The 17,246-nt window shown below is 39.5% G+C and overlaps 1 protein-coding gene across 1 annotated transcript in view; it reads right to left on the minus strand.

The window, feature by feature from the left end:
* Positions 1-17,246, minus strand: part of LOC117729327 (inactive N-acetylated-alpha-linked acidic dipeptidase-like protein 2) — a 256,016-nt gene that overhangs the window by 138,357 nt on the left and 100,413 nt on the right. Inside the window, 1 exon segment of the mRNA XM_034530303.1 lies at positions 3,450-3,593. Coding sequence (XP_034386194.1) covers positions 3,450-3,593 — 144 coding nt within the window.

The following is a 17,246-nucleotide window of genomic DNA, read 5'->3' on the forward strand; positions in this document are numbered from 1 at the left end:
TCACATCGGATCAGGAAAAACTCCCCAAAAATAACCTTTCACAGGGAAAAAAGGGAAGAAACCTTCAGGAGAGCAACAGAGGAGGATCCCTCACCCCGGATGGACCGAAGGAATAGATGTCATGTGTACAGAATGAACAGAGTTACAGAGTTACATTAACATATTTAATGTGAATGGACCTCCACAATCCATGAAACAGAAGGAGGTAGAGAGGATGGGGGCGGGGCGCATCAGTAGGGCCAAGTCAGGAGGCCGGCTCACCAGGCAAGAGGCATCAGACACAGCCAGGTTCAATGGACCCTTTGAGACGTGAAGTCACAAAGACTCCGGGGAGGAAGCAGAGTTAATAAGGTGCAATGGAGAAATGTAAATTCATCCATAAGGAGAGAGAGAAGAGGAGATAGGAGCTCAGTGTATCCTAAAACATCCCCCAGCAGCCTATAGCAGCATATCTAGGGGCTGGACCAGGGCAAACCTGATTCAGCCCTAACTATAAGCACTATCACACAGGAAGGTCTTAAGTCTACTCTTAAATGAGGTGACTGTGTCTGCCTCCCGGACTGAAAGTGGAAGCTGGTTCCATAAAAGAGGAGCTTGATAACTGAAGGCTCTTGCTCCCATCCTACTTTTTAGGACTCTGGGAACCACAAGTAGCCCCGCATTTAGTGCGCGCAGCTCTCTAGTGGGGCAATATGGTACTACAAGCTCCTTAAGATATGATGGTGCATCACCAATCAAGGCTTTGTGAGGAGAATAATTTGAAATGTGATTCTTGATTTTACAGGGAGCCAGTGCAGAGCAGCTAATACAGGAGTAATGTGATCTCTTTTTTTAGTTTTTGTGAATACACGAGCTGCAGCATTCTGGATCAACTGGAGGGACTTAAGAGACTTATTAGAGCAGCCTGATAATAAGGAGTTGCATGATGAAAAAATGCAGTCCTTGATATTTGCTTAACGTGGGAGTTAAAGGACAAATCCCGATCAAAGATAACGCCGAGATTCTTTACAGTGGTGTTGGATGCCAGGGCAATGCCATCTACAGAAACCACATCACCAGATAATTGATCTCTGAGGTGTTCAGGTCCGAGTAAAAAAACTTCAGTTTTGTCTGAGTTTAACATCAGGAAGTTGCAGGTCATCCATGTTTTTATGTCTTTAAGACATTCTTGAATTTTAGAGAGCTGGTTGGTCTCTTCTGGTTTGATCGATAGATATAATTGAGTATCGTCTGCATAACAATGAAAGTTTATGAAGTGTTTCCTGATAATGTTGCCCAAAGGAAGCATATATAAGGTAAATACAATTGGTCCAAGCACAGAACCTTGTGGAACTCCGTGATTAACGCTGGTGGTCATTGAGGTTTCATCGTTTACAAATACAAATTGAGATCGATCTGATGAATAGGATTTAAACCAACTTAGTACGGTACCTGAAATGCCAATCGACTGATCCAGTCTCTGTAATACGATGTCATGATCAATGGTGTCGAACGCAGCACTAAGGTCTAACAAGACCAGTACAGAGATGAGTCCTTCATGCAATTTAGAGTAACATTTTATTTAAGGCACTAGACCCGTCGCCTTCTGGTTTACAGGTAAAACTGACATCTCTACGGTGTTGGCTACGGACACCTGGGTGCAACATTTTCAGTTTCCCGACCACTTAAAGTGCTGTACACAACATGTCAACATTCACCCACACAATCATATACAAACTAATGCATAAACTTCTGCACCCGTGGCAGAATTCTGAGACATCTTTTTGTGGACACTTTGACATCCTCTTAATGAGAAGCAGTTAAGTGAAGCAGCAAGTCTAACTGAAAATCAGGAAGAAATCTCATCATTATGTGGTTGATTGTCAACACAAATGTTTACTTAACAACCCCTGATAAAGTGCATGTGAATGAAGTGAATGTGACACCTTCAAGGGTCATAGTTTTCTGACCAACATTCAAAAACAGAAAGATATTTAGTTTGCAATGTATTTACTCAAAAAGTTACAACACTTAATCGATTAACAAAAGAAATTATTGACCTAATTATTTTTCAAATAATTTAATCTCCACTGAAACAAAGATAAGAGGGCATCTTTAATTAAACACACAACAGTAACATGCCCTGGTACTGCACTCAACATGATTAAAAGGGGTCCCTACAAAGCGTGTAATTGGATTGCAGCAGCAGGGAATCTGTCGGACAGATGATGATCACATCAGGACTGCTATCATGCCTCACACTTGTAAATGAATGTTAAATAGTTCTAGAGTGAACTCCATGCTGACACATATAGACACAACTAGAATCACTCTGTTTGTGTCCAGAATGTGGTAGGACATTCTTTTCATTAGCTGCGTCCTCCAGTTCGTCCTGGAGGATCCTGAGTTATATATATATAATATATCCAGATATGTATATCTCTCCGGCTAGCACTGTCACCTCACAGCAAGAGGTTTGGTTCCCACACTGGGCGATCCGGCTTTGGATGTTCTCCCTGTGCGTGAGTTCCCTATGGGTTCTCCGGCTTCCTCCGACCGTTTAAAGACATGCAGCTTAGGTTAATGAGACTCTACATTGCCTGCCCGTAGATGTGAATGTGAGCATGATTGGTTGTATGTCTCTATATGTGCTCTGTGATAGACTGGCGACCTGTCCAGGGTGAACCCTGCCTTCAACACAATGTCAGCTGGGATCGGCTACAGCGCCCTGCGACCCTAAATGGGATAAGCGGTTCGGATAATGGAATGGAATGTATATCTCCTCTATGTTGGACCTTACTGGAATATATCCACAGGATTGCATCCTGGGAATATCCTAATTGTTTGTACATTGGTTTTACTCTTAACTGCTCTGCTCCTTACCTAAAGCCTTGAGCAATGTCTTCAAACTCCCAACGTGAGATTTTAGGAAACAAAAGTACTTGTTTGGCGTTAAGTAAGTTAGTTAAAATTAAAGGTGGTACTGCTTAATATGAAAGTATTACATTAAATAAACTTAAAATATAAACTCACAATAACCTGTTTTGGTGTCATCTGGTAACGTGATATGTCACCGCAAAGTAATGTCCCATTCGTAATAACACTATGTCAAGCATTTGCAGCCTTGCGTTACACTGCATGAAAGTTTTCCTAATTCAGGATCCCAAAGATAAACTGGAAGAGACAACCAAGACCAACAGGGCGATTTTTGTGATTTTGATACTCTAATGATCGGCATCCGATGGATTACTGCCAGCGAGCCTCTGCAGCTCGTCAGCTTATCAGGACCTCATCTCGATAAACAGATTCTGCATTTAGATTTTGATTCCAGAAATAGATTACCTGTTCATATGCAGAATATGTAGAATTGATCATTCACGCTTGAGCAGGCTTTGGGTGCATATTGGTAAACAGTGTGTCTGTGTGGAAGGCAAAATATTGCTAGTATTAATTGTATTTTGTCTTCTTACCTGTGTTGGGAGGCATGGCGAGGGGATTACAGGAGTCTCCCTGCTCACTGGATGTTGAAGACAGTAACGTCTTTGCCAGGAGGGCAGAAATGGGTTGAACCAACAGCGATGTCAGACTTCTTCCAGCGTCTCTTGACACCTCAGCTAGAGAGAAATACCAAAACACAGGGAGAGAATCAGAAGAAATCAAGCTAAAAGCAGAAGCGTCCCAAAAGTAATGTACCCAGATGTAAATCCAGAAGTAACGTATCCGGAGGTAATGTAAAGAGAGATAATGTACCCAGAGGTAATGTACAGAGAGATAATGTACCCAGAGGTAATCTACCAAATAGGTAATGTACCTGAGGTAATATACCCAAAGGTCATATACCCAGAGGTAAACTAAGAGGTAATATACGGGATTCCTCAAGATTCTGTTTTATGTCTCATTCTGTCCTGCCCTCTGCCTGTACTTTATTAGTTTGACGTGTTCAGGAAGTTTCCGGGCATCAACCTCTATAAGAAATTTAGCAAACAAGTGCCAGGATGTAAATATGTATCCCAGAGGAAGCTATTAAAATGGCGGTAAACTGATATGTCGTGACTTCTGGTGTCTTTTAACTGAGGAGGAGGTTCCAACTTTGAATGTTGCGTTTACAAACCGCAGGAGAACATTCCCGCCCACCGCTATAAGACTTTACAATAAATCACCTCTGGCCAGAACCTCCTCAAATTGAACAACATCAATAAACCGTGCACCGCTTTCATTTGATATACTTTATATACACGTAAATACACTGTATACACAATTTTTTTTAATTTTCCTTTATTATTTAAATTCTTAATTATAATATGTCCTGCACTGCTATTTTATATATGTAAACATGCTTGCTGCTGCTGCTTCAAACAAATCCCCTATCTATCTATCTATCTATCTATCTATCTATCTATCTATCTATCTATCTATCTATCTATCTATCTATCTATCTATCTATCTATCTATCTATCGTTATTTATGTCCTAGTTGTCTCTTGCTTTCTTTCTCTTGCCCTTCTCTCCGTTCTCTAAATCTAGTAGACTGGCTGCTAATACAGATGAAGTTTTCCAAATGTAGAACCATGCATTAAAAGAGTATTTTCTATTGATAGAAAAAAACTTCTTTAGACTAATCCACATGTTTAGAATGTTACTCACAATAAAGTTGTCCCTAATGCTTGGTATTTTTTGCAGAATTGACGTCTTGCCTCTTAATCAACACAGAGAAGTGCTTTCTGATATGCCATATCTGTGGTTCCAGTATGGTTTCGTTGGGGTGTGTTACGTGAAATATTGTGGTCTAAAGTTATTACAGATTACCTTCACCATAAGTGCTGAGCTGTGAACCGGTTTGGTAATGAAACACTTTGCATGCCCATGCATCCACTCTGACCTCCAAACTTTTCATGCAGAATGTCCCATCACCAGTATATTACAATTATTCTCTCTCTCTTCTGTGGACTTGCAATTAATCCATCAACACATCACACAATGGGGAATCAATGTCAATGTCTGATTATCTAGAAATAGCATTATCATTTTCTACTCTGTGTCAAGTGGATGGAGTTGATAGATGATGCAATAAGTTGTTACATTTGACTGTCTAGTTAGTTAGCTACCTTGCTAATTTCAACCATGATCTTACGCTTTAGAACATAAAACCACATACAAAGCTGGACTTTGTTACGTTACAATTTATACATACTCTACTGTTTTGAAATGTATCTTCATGGCTGCCATTACCTTTTCAATTAGATGATGCTAATTGCTAGCATGCTGACTATTGTTCTGATTATGGCGATGTAAAAGGACTGTAAAGAGTATGACTAGTGGACACAATACAGTGTAACTCTTATACACATTTGTTAATTTGATGCAAGGCTGGGATATGTGTATGCTAGCGTTTAGCATTAGTGCTAGTTGGGGAGACAGCCAGGATTATAGTCAATGAGGTTAGCTCAAACTAAATGATACACGGAGTGAACTGTAAGTCCAGGTAGTTACAGAATGTGGTTATCAGTAGTTGTTAACGAGTGTTACCTTCTTAATTTAGGTTTACTTGAGGCAAATGCAAAGGAATATTGTAGTGGGCTATGTTAACACTAAGCTAGCTAGTTAGCTAGCCCATCATACCATATTTATAATTTGATAATTAATTAAGATTCATGTTTTTTTTCTCCATTGAATGGTATATTTGACACTGAATTACTTCATGTGATAGTGTCCAAATGAGCATAACATATCACAGGTATGTAAACTACACAGACAACAAAATAGATGTAAATGTTGATCAAAATCGTTTTTCCCTTCTGCTCATAATAAAACAAGGAGACAAACTCAAAAGTACACCCTGTCAGGTCCATTCTCCATCCATTGTGATGCGAATAGTAGAAAATGATTTCTCTATTTGAGAAAAGTTCATATTTGTGTTGTCAAATTTCACTATGACCCTGAAATTCTGTCTCTTGTGTATACTGAATGCAAGCAAAACTATAGAGCAAAAGCACACTCTTTCTGATTGAACCAATCTATAAACTCTCTGAAACAATGGATATCCACGGCCCCGAATGGGCCCCAAAACAAATTGCTACGTGGGCAAACATGATACTCGCCTTGGGGTTAAGCCCCCCTTTTCTCTGAATCCTAGAAAGGCCCCTGGTAACAGCTACTTTTCACGAATGCTCCTCTCTCCCATGGATGTATAGAGAGAACTAGATACAGCACTGGAGGCGGGGCCCAGTTCATTCCATGAAGCAAAAAAAAAGGATGGACAATGAGATTGTAAAATCTTATAAGTACCCGAGTGTTCACTTGAACAATAAACTGGACTGGACTGATCACTCTCATGCACATTATAAAAAGGGTCAGAGCAGACTCCCTGCTGAGGATACTGAGGTATTTTGGATTGCAGGGAACACTCCTGAAGACCTTTTTTGACTCTGTGGTGGCATCAGCCATCTTTTATGGAGTGGTCTGTTGTAGTAGCAGCAGCAACTCGACAGCCGACAGGAAGAGACTAAATAAACTTGTCAGGAAGGCCAGCAGTGTGTTGATGTGACACTGGATACGGTGAAGGTGGTGGGAGACAGGAGGATGATGGCGAAGCTATCATCCCTACCCCATGCAGGACACACTGGCAGCTCTGTACAGCTCCTGTGGTGTGTGAAGGAGAGGTACCACAGGACCTTCCTTCCTGACACTGTTTGGTTGCACAACCAGCTCTGCTCCTAGTAGACTACCCCAAAAAAATAAAAAAGTTAATACAATAAAATATGTGCAATGGAAGTAAACAATACCCCATGCAACAAAACAATTATTCTGTCTGTAGATATTATATTTTGTAATAATATGGATCCCTTTTCCTTGTTTACTTAATATTCTTTACTGTTTATTACTTATTTAGGCCTTAAAAACATCTGGCCGGCAACAGCAGATGGAAATTAGCCTCTCTGGCTAACTCTGGCTCACCTACAGTCCAACTGTTGATTAGTGTGCAAAATAAATGAATACAAAAATAAAATGTCTCTTGTTTGCATTTTCTGTATGCTGCAAGTATCCGAGTCTAGTGTCATTCTCAGTGAGCCTGTAGCACTATCGACAAGATGATCAATCTGGGACGGACTAAAGTTAGCACAGGAGTCCTCCGTCACATTGAGATGTGGTATTGAATCAAATGCAGAAGGAATCGCTTCTTTAAATTTAGCTACAGCACTGTCAGTTAGACATCTGGTGTAGAAACTTTTGACTAACGGTGTATACTCCGGGAGTATAAACTCAAAAGTTATGAGGTAATGGTCTGACAGAAGAGGGTTCTGTGGGAAGACCTCCAAATGCTCAATGTCAATGCCATATGTAAGAACAAGGTGGAGGGTGTGGCCAAAGCAGTGAGTGGGTTTCTGTACTCTCTGACAGAAGCCAATCGAGTCCAACAATGAGATAAATGCAGTACTAAGGCAATCATTATCAATATCCACATGAATATTAAAATCTCCTACAATAATAACCTTATCAGTTTTAAGGACTAAACTTGATAAACACTCAGAAAATTCAGATCTAAATTCTGAATATGGACCTGGTGGCCGGTACAGTATAACAAATATAATTGGCTGTAATGTTTTACAGGTTGGATGTGAAAGACTAAGAACAAGGCTTTAAATGAGTTGTAGTTTAGTTTAGGTTTAGGATTCATTAATAGGCTTGAGTCAAAGATGGCTGCTACTCCACCTCCTCGGCCGGTGCCTCGAGGAATGTGAGTATTAATATGACTTGGAGGAGTTGATTCATTTAGGTTGACATATTCTTCATGCCTCAGCCAGGTTTCAGTAAGACACAATAAATCAATGTGATTGTCTGATATTAAATCATTTACTAATACAGCTTTAGATGACAGAGATCTAATTTTTAGGAGTCCACATTTAATTATCCTGTTTTGTTGCACTGTTGCAGTAGTGATGTTAACCTGTATGAGGTTATTTAGTATGACTCCTCTTCTGGTTACTTTTGATTTAATTAGTTTAAGTGGCCGTGGGACAGACACAGTCTCTATAGAGTTGAGGTTAAGGGTGGGTAACTGCTCGAATGGAAGTGCAGAGAAGGGTGGAAGACTACAACTCTGCTTCTGCTTCCTGATCTGAACTCTGGGTCATGGATTAAGTCCGTTAATCAACTTGGTCATGTTTGCAGAAATGAGACCAGGTAGATGAGGACTGAATTTTATTTGTCTTTATGTTGAAAAAAACCCTACTAAATTCTATAACTGTAGTAAAGTACATCCAAATCTAAATTCAAATGTTTATAAAAACTTTACAATATAATTTTTTAACTAAATGCCATTATTTTGATACATAACAATTCAGTAAAGTATTTATTTGTTACATTTTGTTTAACAAAGTTTGGAAAATAACAGGTAATAACAATTGGCCCAAAGCCCAGGGAACGGCATCGGTATCAGACTGTAAAAGTTGAATGGGTGCATCCTTACTGTGTACTTTACTGGGTATCAGGTCTTTTGGGCACCTAGACATGTTTCGGTTGAAGTGTTGAGGCTGACTCGCCAAACCGAGAGAGACAGAAGGAATTTTGACTTTGGAAAATCCTCATGGACCTGGGTTATGTTGAGAAGGGGTGGGGGTTCTACGGTCTATCACTACATATGGACATTACATATGCAGTGCATATATCTCTCTAATCTGTATACATACAGTCCTACTGTCCATACAAAGAGAGATGTTCATGATTGGTCAAATATGAAGTATGGTTCATATTTATTCAGTAAAATCCTTAGTTTTTACTCAGCAGTTTTTTGTCCTGAAACATAACATTTTATACCACATCAGACAGACACATAAACATGTGTATTTGTCAGTATGAACGTGCATGTGGATATTTAAAAAAATGAAAGAACAGTATGAAAGACAGATGAATTTTAGACATACAACAAATGATATGGCAGGATGCATCACACGGTCTCCCACAGTGATCAAAGCAGAGGAGGCGAACGCATTAGAGATAATAAGCACTGCAGAAGGGTCCTCTCCCCCCAAACCCCGTGAATATCTGACACCTCAACATTAGACACTTTGCTAAGCTCACGCCAGCAGACAGACATGAAGAAGACACAGAGATGAAGACATAAGGAGATAAATATATTCAGGGAGAGAGAGAGGAGTTGATTCAGTTCCTCTAAGAAACAATGCCAAAATGAAATAAGGACAGCATTATTCATGTTTTTTTTCTTCATCTGGTCCGTAGTAATTCCTTGCTTTTGCCTTTGGCAGCTCGGTCTAGTCGGTGCAAAATGCTTTTCATGGCTTTTGTCTAAATCTTTCAAACACAGTGGGATTATATTTAGACACGTCAGCGCTGGCCTCAAAAAGGATGCCGTTGTTTCTAACTTGTTATTCCATAGTCTCAGACTGCTTAGTGCTTGATGTGCATTCGTATCAAATGTAACCCACGACCAGAGGTCAGCTTCCCTTTTCCTTTACGTACACCTATCTAGAAAATGGCACCATAAAGCGGCATTTATGTTATTTGCATAACACTGTTTCTACAGTCTGTTTATTCACCCCAGACAGCCAGTGTAACAACTGTACATATGTTAGATTTGGCTATATCTAGCAATGCATTTATATTCTGACTGATCTCACAACTGATGTCACAACTCAGCAGGAACTCCAGTTGTATCTGTTTTTGACTCTCTCTCTCTGTTCTTACCTCTGTTTGTTCATTAAACTCAGATGTGTCAGTTGGAGCAAATTTCAAGTCTTTCCATTCACTTAATATACCAAGTGATGTCACTAGAATCAGCGTCAGGTGGAGCTTGAGCCTACAAGTTTGAAAATTAAAGAGAAATCAGTGGGAGGGATTAGTATGCTTACAATTGTAACCCCCTCTCCTCTCCGCTCAAGGCTAGCAGTTCCATGTAGCTGCTTCTAGCATAAAAAGACTCAAACCTAACCTTAGGCAGTTGCGCTGTGGGTAATGTAATAATGTAAGGAAAGGGATGTGTGGAATAGAAAACCACAAAATCTTTGCTTCTGCTGCATTGATATCCATCTTTTTTCTGTTATGTGCAGCTCGACAGGAACACTGGACCCAAACGCCGTCAATGATGGAAAAGCAACTTTATTGCTAAACAGGATTCCAAAAACAGGCTTCAAAAACCAGGATACAAAACACGCACACAAGATCTTCCACGATCTAGACAAGACGAACCGACAAAGGGGAATGACATGAACAGGACTTAAATACAGAGGGCTGGTGCAGGTGATTGGACACAGGAGGAAACAATCAGGAACAGGGCAGACAATCACAGGGACAGGAAGTGAAGAGAAACAGAGGACACGAGAGACAAGGACTTCAAAATAAGACAGGAAACACGAAACAACACTACAGATCCTGACATTTCCATTGCGAGTCCAAACACTTCAAATGTGGCAATGTAGGAAAAAAAGGAGAGAGCACAGAAAAAGAAAAGGAAAAACATGGAAGTACACTTTTCTGTCATTTACAACTTCTTATACCATGGTCTGTGAATACTCAATTATGATTGACTCCATCCTGATAGAGGACACCTAAGTAGTTTCAACCCTTTCTCATTCCAACTTGGCACATGCTGACGCTTGGTCAAGACCCCGTCACTTTCTGTTGGATCAAATGACTAGGGTCGAAGTCAACATGTGGTTAACTTTGTGAAGTCAAACAAGGGCAACAAAAAACACTTCAGGGTTAAAAAAATACTTTGTTGACACAAAAAGGATGGGTTATCATCACAGTTAATTAAAAGCCTGGTGCCTGTCAGACAGATGCTAAAGAGTGCCTTGGGCATTCAATATCGGACTGAATTATTACACTGGTCACAAAAAACCTGAATATCTCATTTAGAATGCTTAGTCCTAAACAACATGTACCTCTAGATGTAGTAAAGTAAAATTACCACATGTACCTCTGAGATGTAGTAAACTAAAAAGTACAACATGTACCTCTAAGATGGTTAGTGGCAGATTGAAAACCGCATTTATATCGTCACCTAGCGTCTGGGTCGGGAGTGATATCCGGCCTATCCAAAGACGAGGATTGTAACCAATTAAATGTAATGATACAATGGTGACTGTGTCCACCCACTTACTGTCAAACATTTAAAAAAAAACACCCACGAGCGAGCAGGTCAAAGATTTGGGAGTAGAAGAGCATTTCTAGAAGTTGTGCACCAGGTGAAGCTCCTCGGCCTCAAAGCATGGCTTTCTCATCGCGGGTTTCAATTTTGTACGCGCACGCAAAACATCTCTTTCCTCCCTCCGGTTTGGGGTCTGATGCGAAAGCACTCACAAAGGTAATTTGCGTGTGCCGTTGTTTGAGTTGCACGCTCTCTACACACATATAATTTGTGCTCGTGGATTTGACATTGCTTTGCTTTAATAGAGACAGACCTCGAAACCTGGTTCTGAATGGAGACCAGTTCTGTATCTGCTAGTAATCGCGGTTAAAATTGTGTTTACAACACAATCCATCATACTCCTGCTAAACAGGCATCAAATACATTTGCAGAAACAAGACATTTTCAACAGCTATAAGACTTTTTACATCAGTGTAGTAAAGTGTATGAAAGTGTTTAACCCAGAGATGGACAACATCTTTTGAATTGCTGGCCATATAAAGAAAAAGGACAAAATCAATGACCAAACAGTAAATGCGTTGAAGAAAAAAAGGGTTTCTAAAAAAGAAAGCCCCCCCATAATTCTCTAACATTATACTCTTTCATTACAGCAATTGATTTGCTTTGAATTAAGCAAAGACACTTCCCTTTGACCTCTTAACACAATTCCCCAAGGTTTCTTACATTTTCAACACTCACTCACAATGTTCTATCTTTTTGGTTCCGTAATCGATGTAGGTCAAGTATTCAAAATGACACTAAAATATAATGTTCAAAGTGCAATCTAAATACATTGCAATGTATTATTTTATTAAATGAACACTACCTGCAGCCTGCTGCTTGTTTTTAAATGGCCCACCCAGCCATGGTTTAACTCAGTGGTTCTCAAACTTTTTCTGTCGCGCCCCACTTTGGAGGAAGAAACATGTTCGTGCCCCACCGCCAACAAAATGGTCTATGATGACTTTTTATTGAAATAGCTTTTTGTGAGTCCTCCATCTGTGCTTTTTCAAATAATAGAATAAAGAAAATTGCAATGACTTTCAAGTAAACCAAATGTGCAATGACTTTGTTAGAACATTGCAAATAAAGTTATATATGTGTAAAAAAACACACTGGCAAATGACACAACATGTACTAGAGGAGCCGGGGATCAAATTGCCGATCTTCAGATCGAGGGCAGACCCGCTCTGCTTTAAGAGCCACAGTTGCCCCCAATGCTCTGGCTTCTGTGGATTTCTACCAATCCCAATCTTCTTGGGCGTCTGCCCTTGGATTGCAAAGATAGTGGAATGGGAAGAGAATATCACGTGAAATACGAGGCCCATGGCAGAGCTATACCCAAAATCTTCATCTTGTCGAAGACAAATATATTTATAGGAAGTAAACATCTGAAAACGGGTTTCCATTGCTGAACCTGCAGGAGCCTTGGTTAAATATGTGTGTGGGTGCACCACGTTAAGCTACTCTGTTGGAGTTTTCACATGCTAACAAGCTCACTGCCAACATGCTTTTGGCACAGTGGTTCCAGGCCTATCTCCAACCAAAGTAGACTCTCACTCACAGAGAAGGCGGCGGCCGGTGGAAGCCGAGTGGTTCTTCTCAGTGGGCTGTTAACATTATTGTTTTAATAAATTTTGATTGTGTTTTGATATTACTGAGCTGCTGAAGTGATGGTCCAAGGGAATAACTAATCCTTCTCTAATGATGATGGTGTTTTAATGAAAGCTTAATGACACTCTTTACACCCTGGTGTACTTACTGTTGGTGTCTGCCAAATAGAAGAAGAAGATAGACACATGGTTTAACGAGGGACATGACTACAGACGTGTTGCTGAAGTGGGCTCTTAACAGCATTCAAATAAATACAAACAAAACACTATTACTGGCACTGCTTCACCTCGATGTAGTCTTACTCTTACAATACACATGTACTATAGACATTTCAGAGAGTTCCGTGTCGGCCTGGTGTTCGGCATCATGAGCCAGACACATGCAAATGCCAGCATACCAAGTTCCTTTCAAGTAGAAATGGTAAATCATCTGTACTTTTAATAATAATAATAACAATAATAATAATAATAATAATGTATCCTTTTTTGATCCCACAGTGGGGAAATTATTTTCTGCATTTGACCCATCATTAGTTATTAAGGAGCAGTGGACTACAGTGAAGCTCCCGGGGAGCAACTGGGGGTTCAGTGTCTCGCTCAAGGACACTTCGACATGCAACTATGGGGAGAGCGGGGATGGAACCGGCCAAAGGATGCTTTTCTAGGCCTCCGACCACTCAAAGTGTTTTAACGCTATATGTCAACAACCCCTAAAAGAAGAAATCCAACATGTCGGTTCCATTGCCGAGGAAAGGTCCTTGTGAACATGACTTCTCTCTCTAGAATACAAAAACCAGAGATGTAGTCTCAAACTTGCGATGTCATCAGGTCTGGAACTGCACCATAGACATAAATGTGAGACAGTTATTAAAATGAGCCTGATTCAGTTTTCAGTTCTAAAAACAGAACATGTACCAATGTAGGCTGTAATTTATACTGAGGTCGACACACTTTTAAGTTTTAACACTTGGATTTGGTAGGGAGTTGGTGTTCATGTGTACTTTTTAAACCATTGGAATAACATTTATTATAATATTAAATAATCTTTTAAGTTGTACAGATTGTATGGATATAAAGCAGTTACTAATATTTGCACAGTATAGGACTATTTCTACTGCAGAGTTAAGGGTTAAAAAGGTAGTTCCACTGTTTTTCTAACCTTACATCACCCTGATATAGTATCCTCATCTGTGATTGTAGAGAGCAGCACTTTATAAAGAGCTTCAGTTTGGAGAAATGTAAATGATCAGCTCACAGTAGTCAGACAGAGCTATCTATTCTGGTAATGAAAAGGTCACAAATTATGCTTACATTGAGCTTTAATTTACTTTGTTGCACCATGTCTGCTACTGGAGCGGATGGAGTGGTAGAGCAGGGTCATCCTTTTATCAACGGCAGTTCGATCCCAGCTCTACTAGTCCATGTCGATGTATCATTGGGCAAGACACTTATCCTTGGTTTGCCTGTATGAATGGGTACATACAGTATAGGTGGATGATGACAAGTAGTGTTAAAACATGCTTTGAGTGGTCGGAAGACTAGCAAAGCACCATACAAGTACAGTCCATGTAGGGAAGTAGTGAAATGAAAGACATATTAAAATGACTTAGTTAACTGTAAAGCTAAGAACATGATAAACTATGTTAAACCAATCACTTACTAAATAAATAGGTTTTAGAAGATTATACATATATATATATATATATATATATATATATATATATATATACATATATACGTATATATGTGTATACATATATATACGTATATATATATACACACGTATATACGTATATATATATATATATATATACGTATACATATAGTAGTCGCAAATCAGTTGTGCGACTTTCTACATCATAATAGTTTATTTGAGGATTTAGAAAACACCACAGCACAGAGACAGCTCTGGTGAAAATTACAAATGACCTCCTAATTGCATCAGATAAAGGACTCATCTCCGTACTGGTATTATTAGACCTTAGTGCTGCGTTCGACACCATTGATCATGACATCCTATTACAGAGACTGGATCAGTCGATTGGCATTTCAGGTACGGCACTAAGTTGGTTTAAATCCTATTTATCAGATGGATCTCAATTTGTATTTGTAAACGATGAAACCTCAATGACCACCAGCGTTAATCACGGAGTTCCACAAGATTCTGTGCTTGGACCAATTTTATTTACCTTATATATGCTTCCTTTGGGCAATATTATCAGGAAACACTGCATAAACTTTCATTGCTATGCAGACGATACTCAATTATATCTATCGATCAAACCAGAAGAGACCAACCAGCTCGCTAAAATTCAAGAATATCTTAAAGACATAAAAACATGGATGACCTGCAACTTCCTGATGTTAAACTCAGACAAAACTGAAGTTATTTTACTGGGCCCTGAACACCTCAGAGATCAATTATCTGGTGATGTGGTTTCTGTAGATGGCATTTCCCTGGCATCCAACACCACTGTAAAGAATCTCTGTGTTATCTTTGACCGAGACTTGTCCTTTAACTCCCACGTGAAGCTAATCTGAAGGATTGCATTTTTTCATCTACTTAACATTTAAAAAATCAGGCACATCTTGTCTCAAAAAGATGCAGAAAAGCTGGTTCACGCGTTTGTTACTTCTAGACTAGATTACTACAACTCCTTATTATCAGACTGCTCTAATAAGTCTCTTAAATCCCTCCAGTTGATCCAGAATGCTGCAGCTCGTGTACTCTCAAAAACTAAGAAAAGAGATCACATGACTCCTGTATTAGCTGCTCTGCACTGGCTCCCTGTAAAATCAAGAATCACATTTAAAATTCTTCTCCTCACCTACAAAGCCTTGATTGGTGATGCACCTTCATATCTTAAGGAGCTTGTAGTACCATATTGCCCCACTAGAGAGCTGCACTCACTAAATGCGGGGCTACTTGTGGTTCCTAGAGTCCTAAAAAGTAGGATGGGAGCAAGAGCCTTCAGTTATCAAGCTCCTCTTTTATGGAACCAGCTTCCACTTTGCCCTGGTCGAGCCCCTTGATATGCTGCTATAGGCTTATAGGCTGCTGGGGGATGTTTTAGGATACACTGAGCACCTATCTCCTGTTCTCTCTCTCCTTATGGATGAATTTACATCTCTCCATTGCACCTTATTAACTCTGCTTCCTCCCCGGAGTCTTTGTGACTTCACGTCTCATAGGGTCCATTGGACCTGGAGGTGTCTGATGCCTGGTGAGCCGGTCTCGCGTTGGCCCTGCTGATGCCCCGCCCCCCCTCCTCTCTACCTCCTTCTGTTTCATGGATTGTGGAGGTCATTCATACATTGTTATATTCATGTAATGTGTTTATGTAACTTTGTAAATGCTGTTCATTCTGTACACATGACATCTATTCATCTGTCCATCCGGGGAGAGGGATCCTCCTCTGTTGCTCTCCTGAAGGTTTCTTCCCTTTTTTCCCTGTCAAAGGTTATTTTTGGGGAGTTTTTCCTGATCCGATGTGAGGTCAAAGGTCAGGGATGTCATATGTGTACAGATTGTAAAGCCCTCTGAGGGGAGTTTGTAATTTGTGATATTGGGCTACACAAAATAAACTGAATTGAATTGAATATATATATATACACATATATATATATATATAAATAAATATGTTTATATATATACACATATACAGTATATATATATATATATATATATATATATATATATATATATAATCTTCTAAAACCTATTTATTTAGTAAGTGATTGGTGTAACATAGTTACGCTCTCGGATTTTGACAGTACATACAACCATAGATACACAGGTCATGCAACTCACAATGACTTCCACTTGACAGTGTGAGAATATGGCAAGGTCATATGGAGGAACGCATCTGGGAATACTCATTTAAATGCCAAAAGGCATTTGCATTATACAGCATAAATAAGGCAATGCTGGCCCTGCATGTACTGACTTTTATTCTTGTGATGTTGAACACTCTGAATAAACATACAGTCTGTAGTAAGGCTGTATTGTGTATGGGTAATATCCAGCATAGCATAAATACATTTCTTAGAACTCTATATATTTTAATATGTGCCCCAATACATGGACTACTTCCACTTTATGGCGTGGTCTTTTCTGAAGCAATTTTGGGGAATGTTAAGTCAGTTTCTTTATTTACAGTGTTGCTATTGCAGAATCCATGCAAACCATTGTTGAGTCTCCATAATTCAAACTACAGACCTGTACAAAAACACATACAAACGGTACAAATAAAAAGACAGAAACATTATGACTAATTGGTTATTGTATAAAAGGTTATTTCCTTCTAAATAATGGATTTGCATTATACTGTATTGAATTAAAGCACAAACAAAACAAGCAGTGGTGTACTGCTCTTTCACAAGAGGGCACCAGTGTATTGCAATTAGAGAGTTGTGCTTTAATCCCTGCAGCAAACACAAGTGGCAACTGTATGACCTATCGTGCCATATAGATAGGCTCACAGTTAAAGAGTCTGACCCACTGCAGTCGGT

This window comes from Cyclopterus lumpus, chromosome 4 (genome assembly GCF_009769545.1).
Source record: "Cyclopterus lumpus isolate fCycLum1 chromosome 4, fCycLum1.pri, whole genome shotgun sequence".
Taxonomy (NCBI): domain Eukaryota; kingdom Metazoa; phylum Chordata; class Actinopteri; order Perciformes; family Cyclopteridae; genus Cyclopterus; species Cyclopterus lumpus.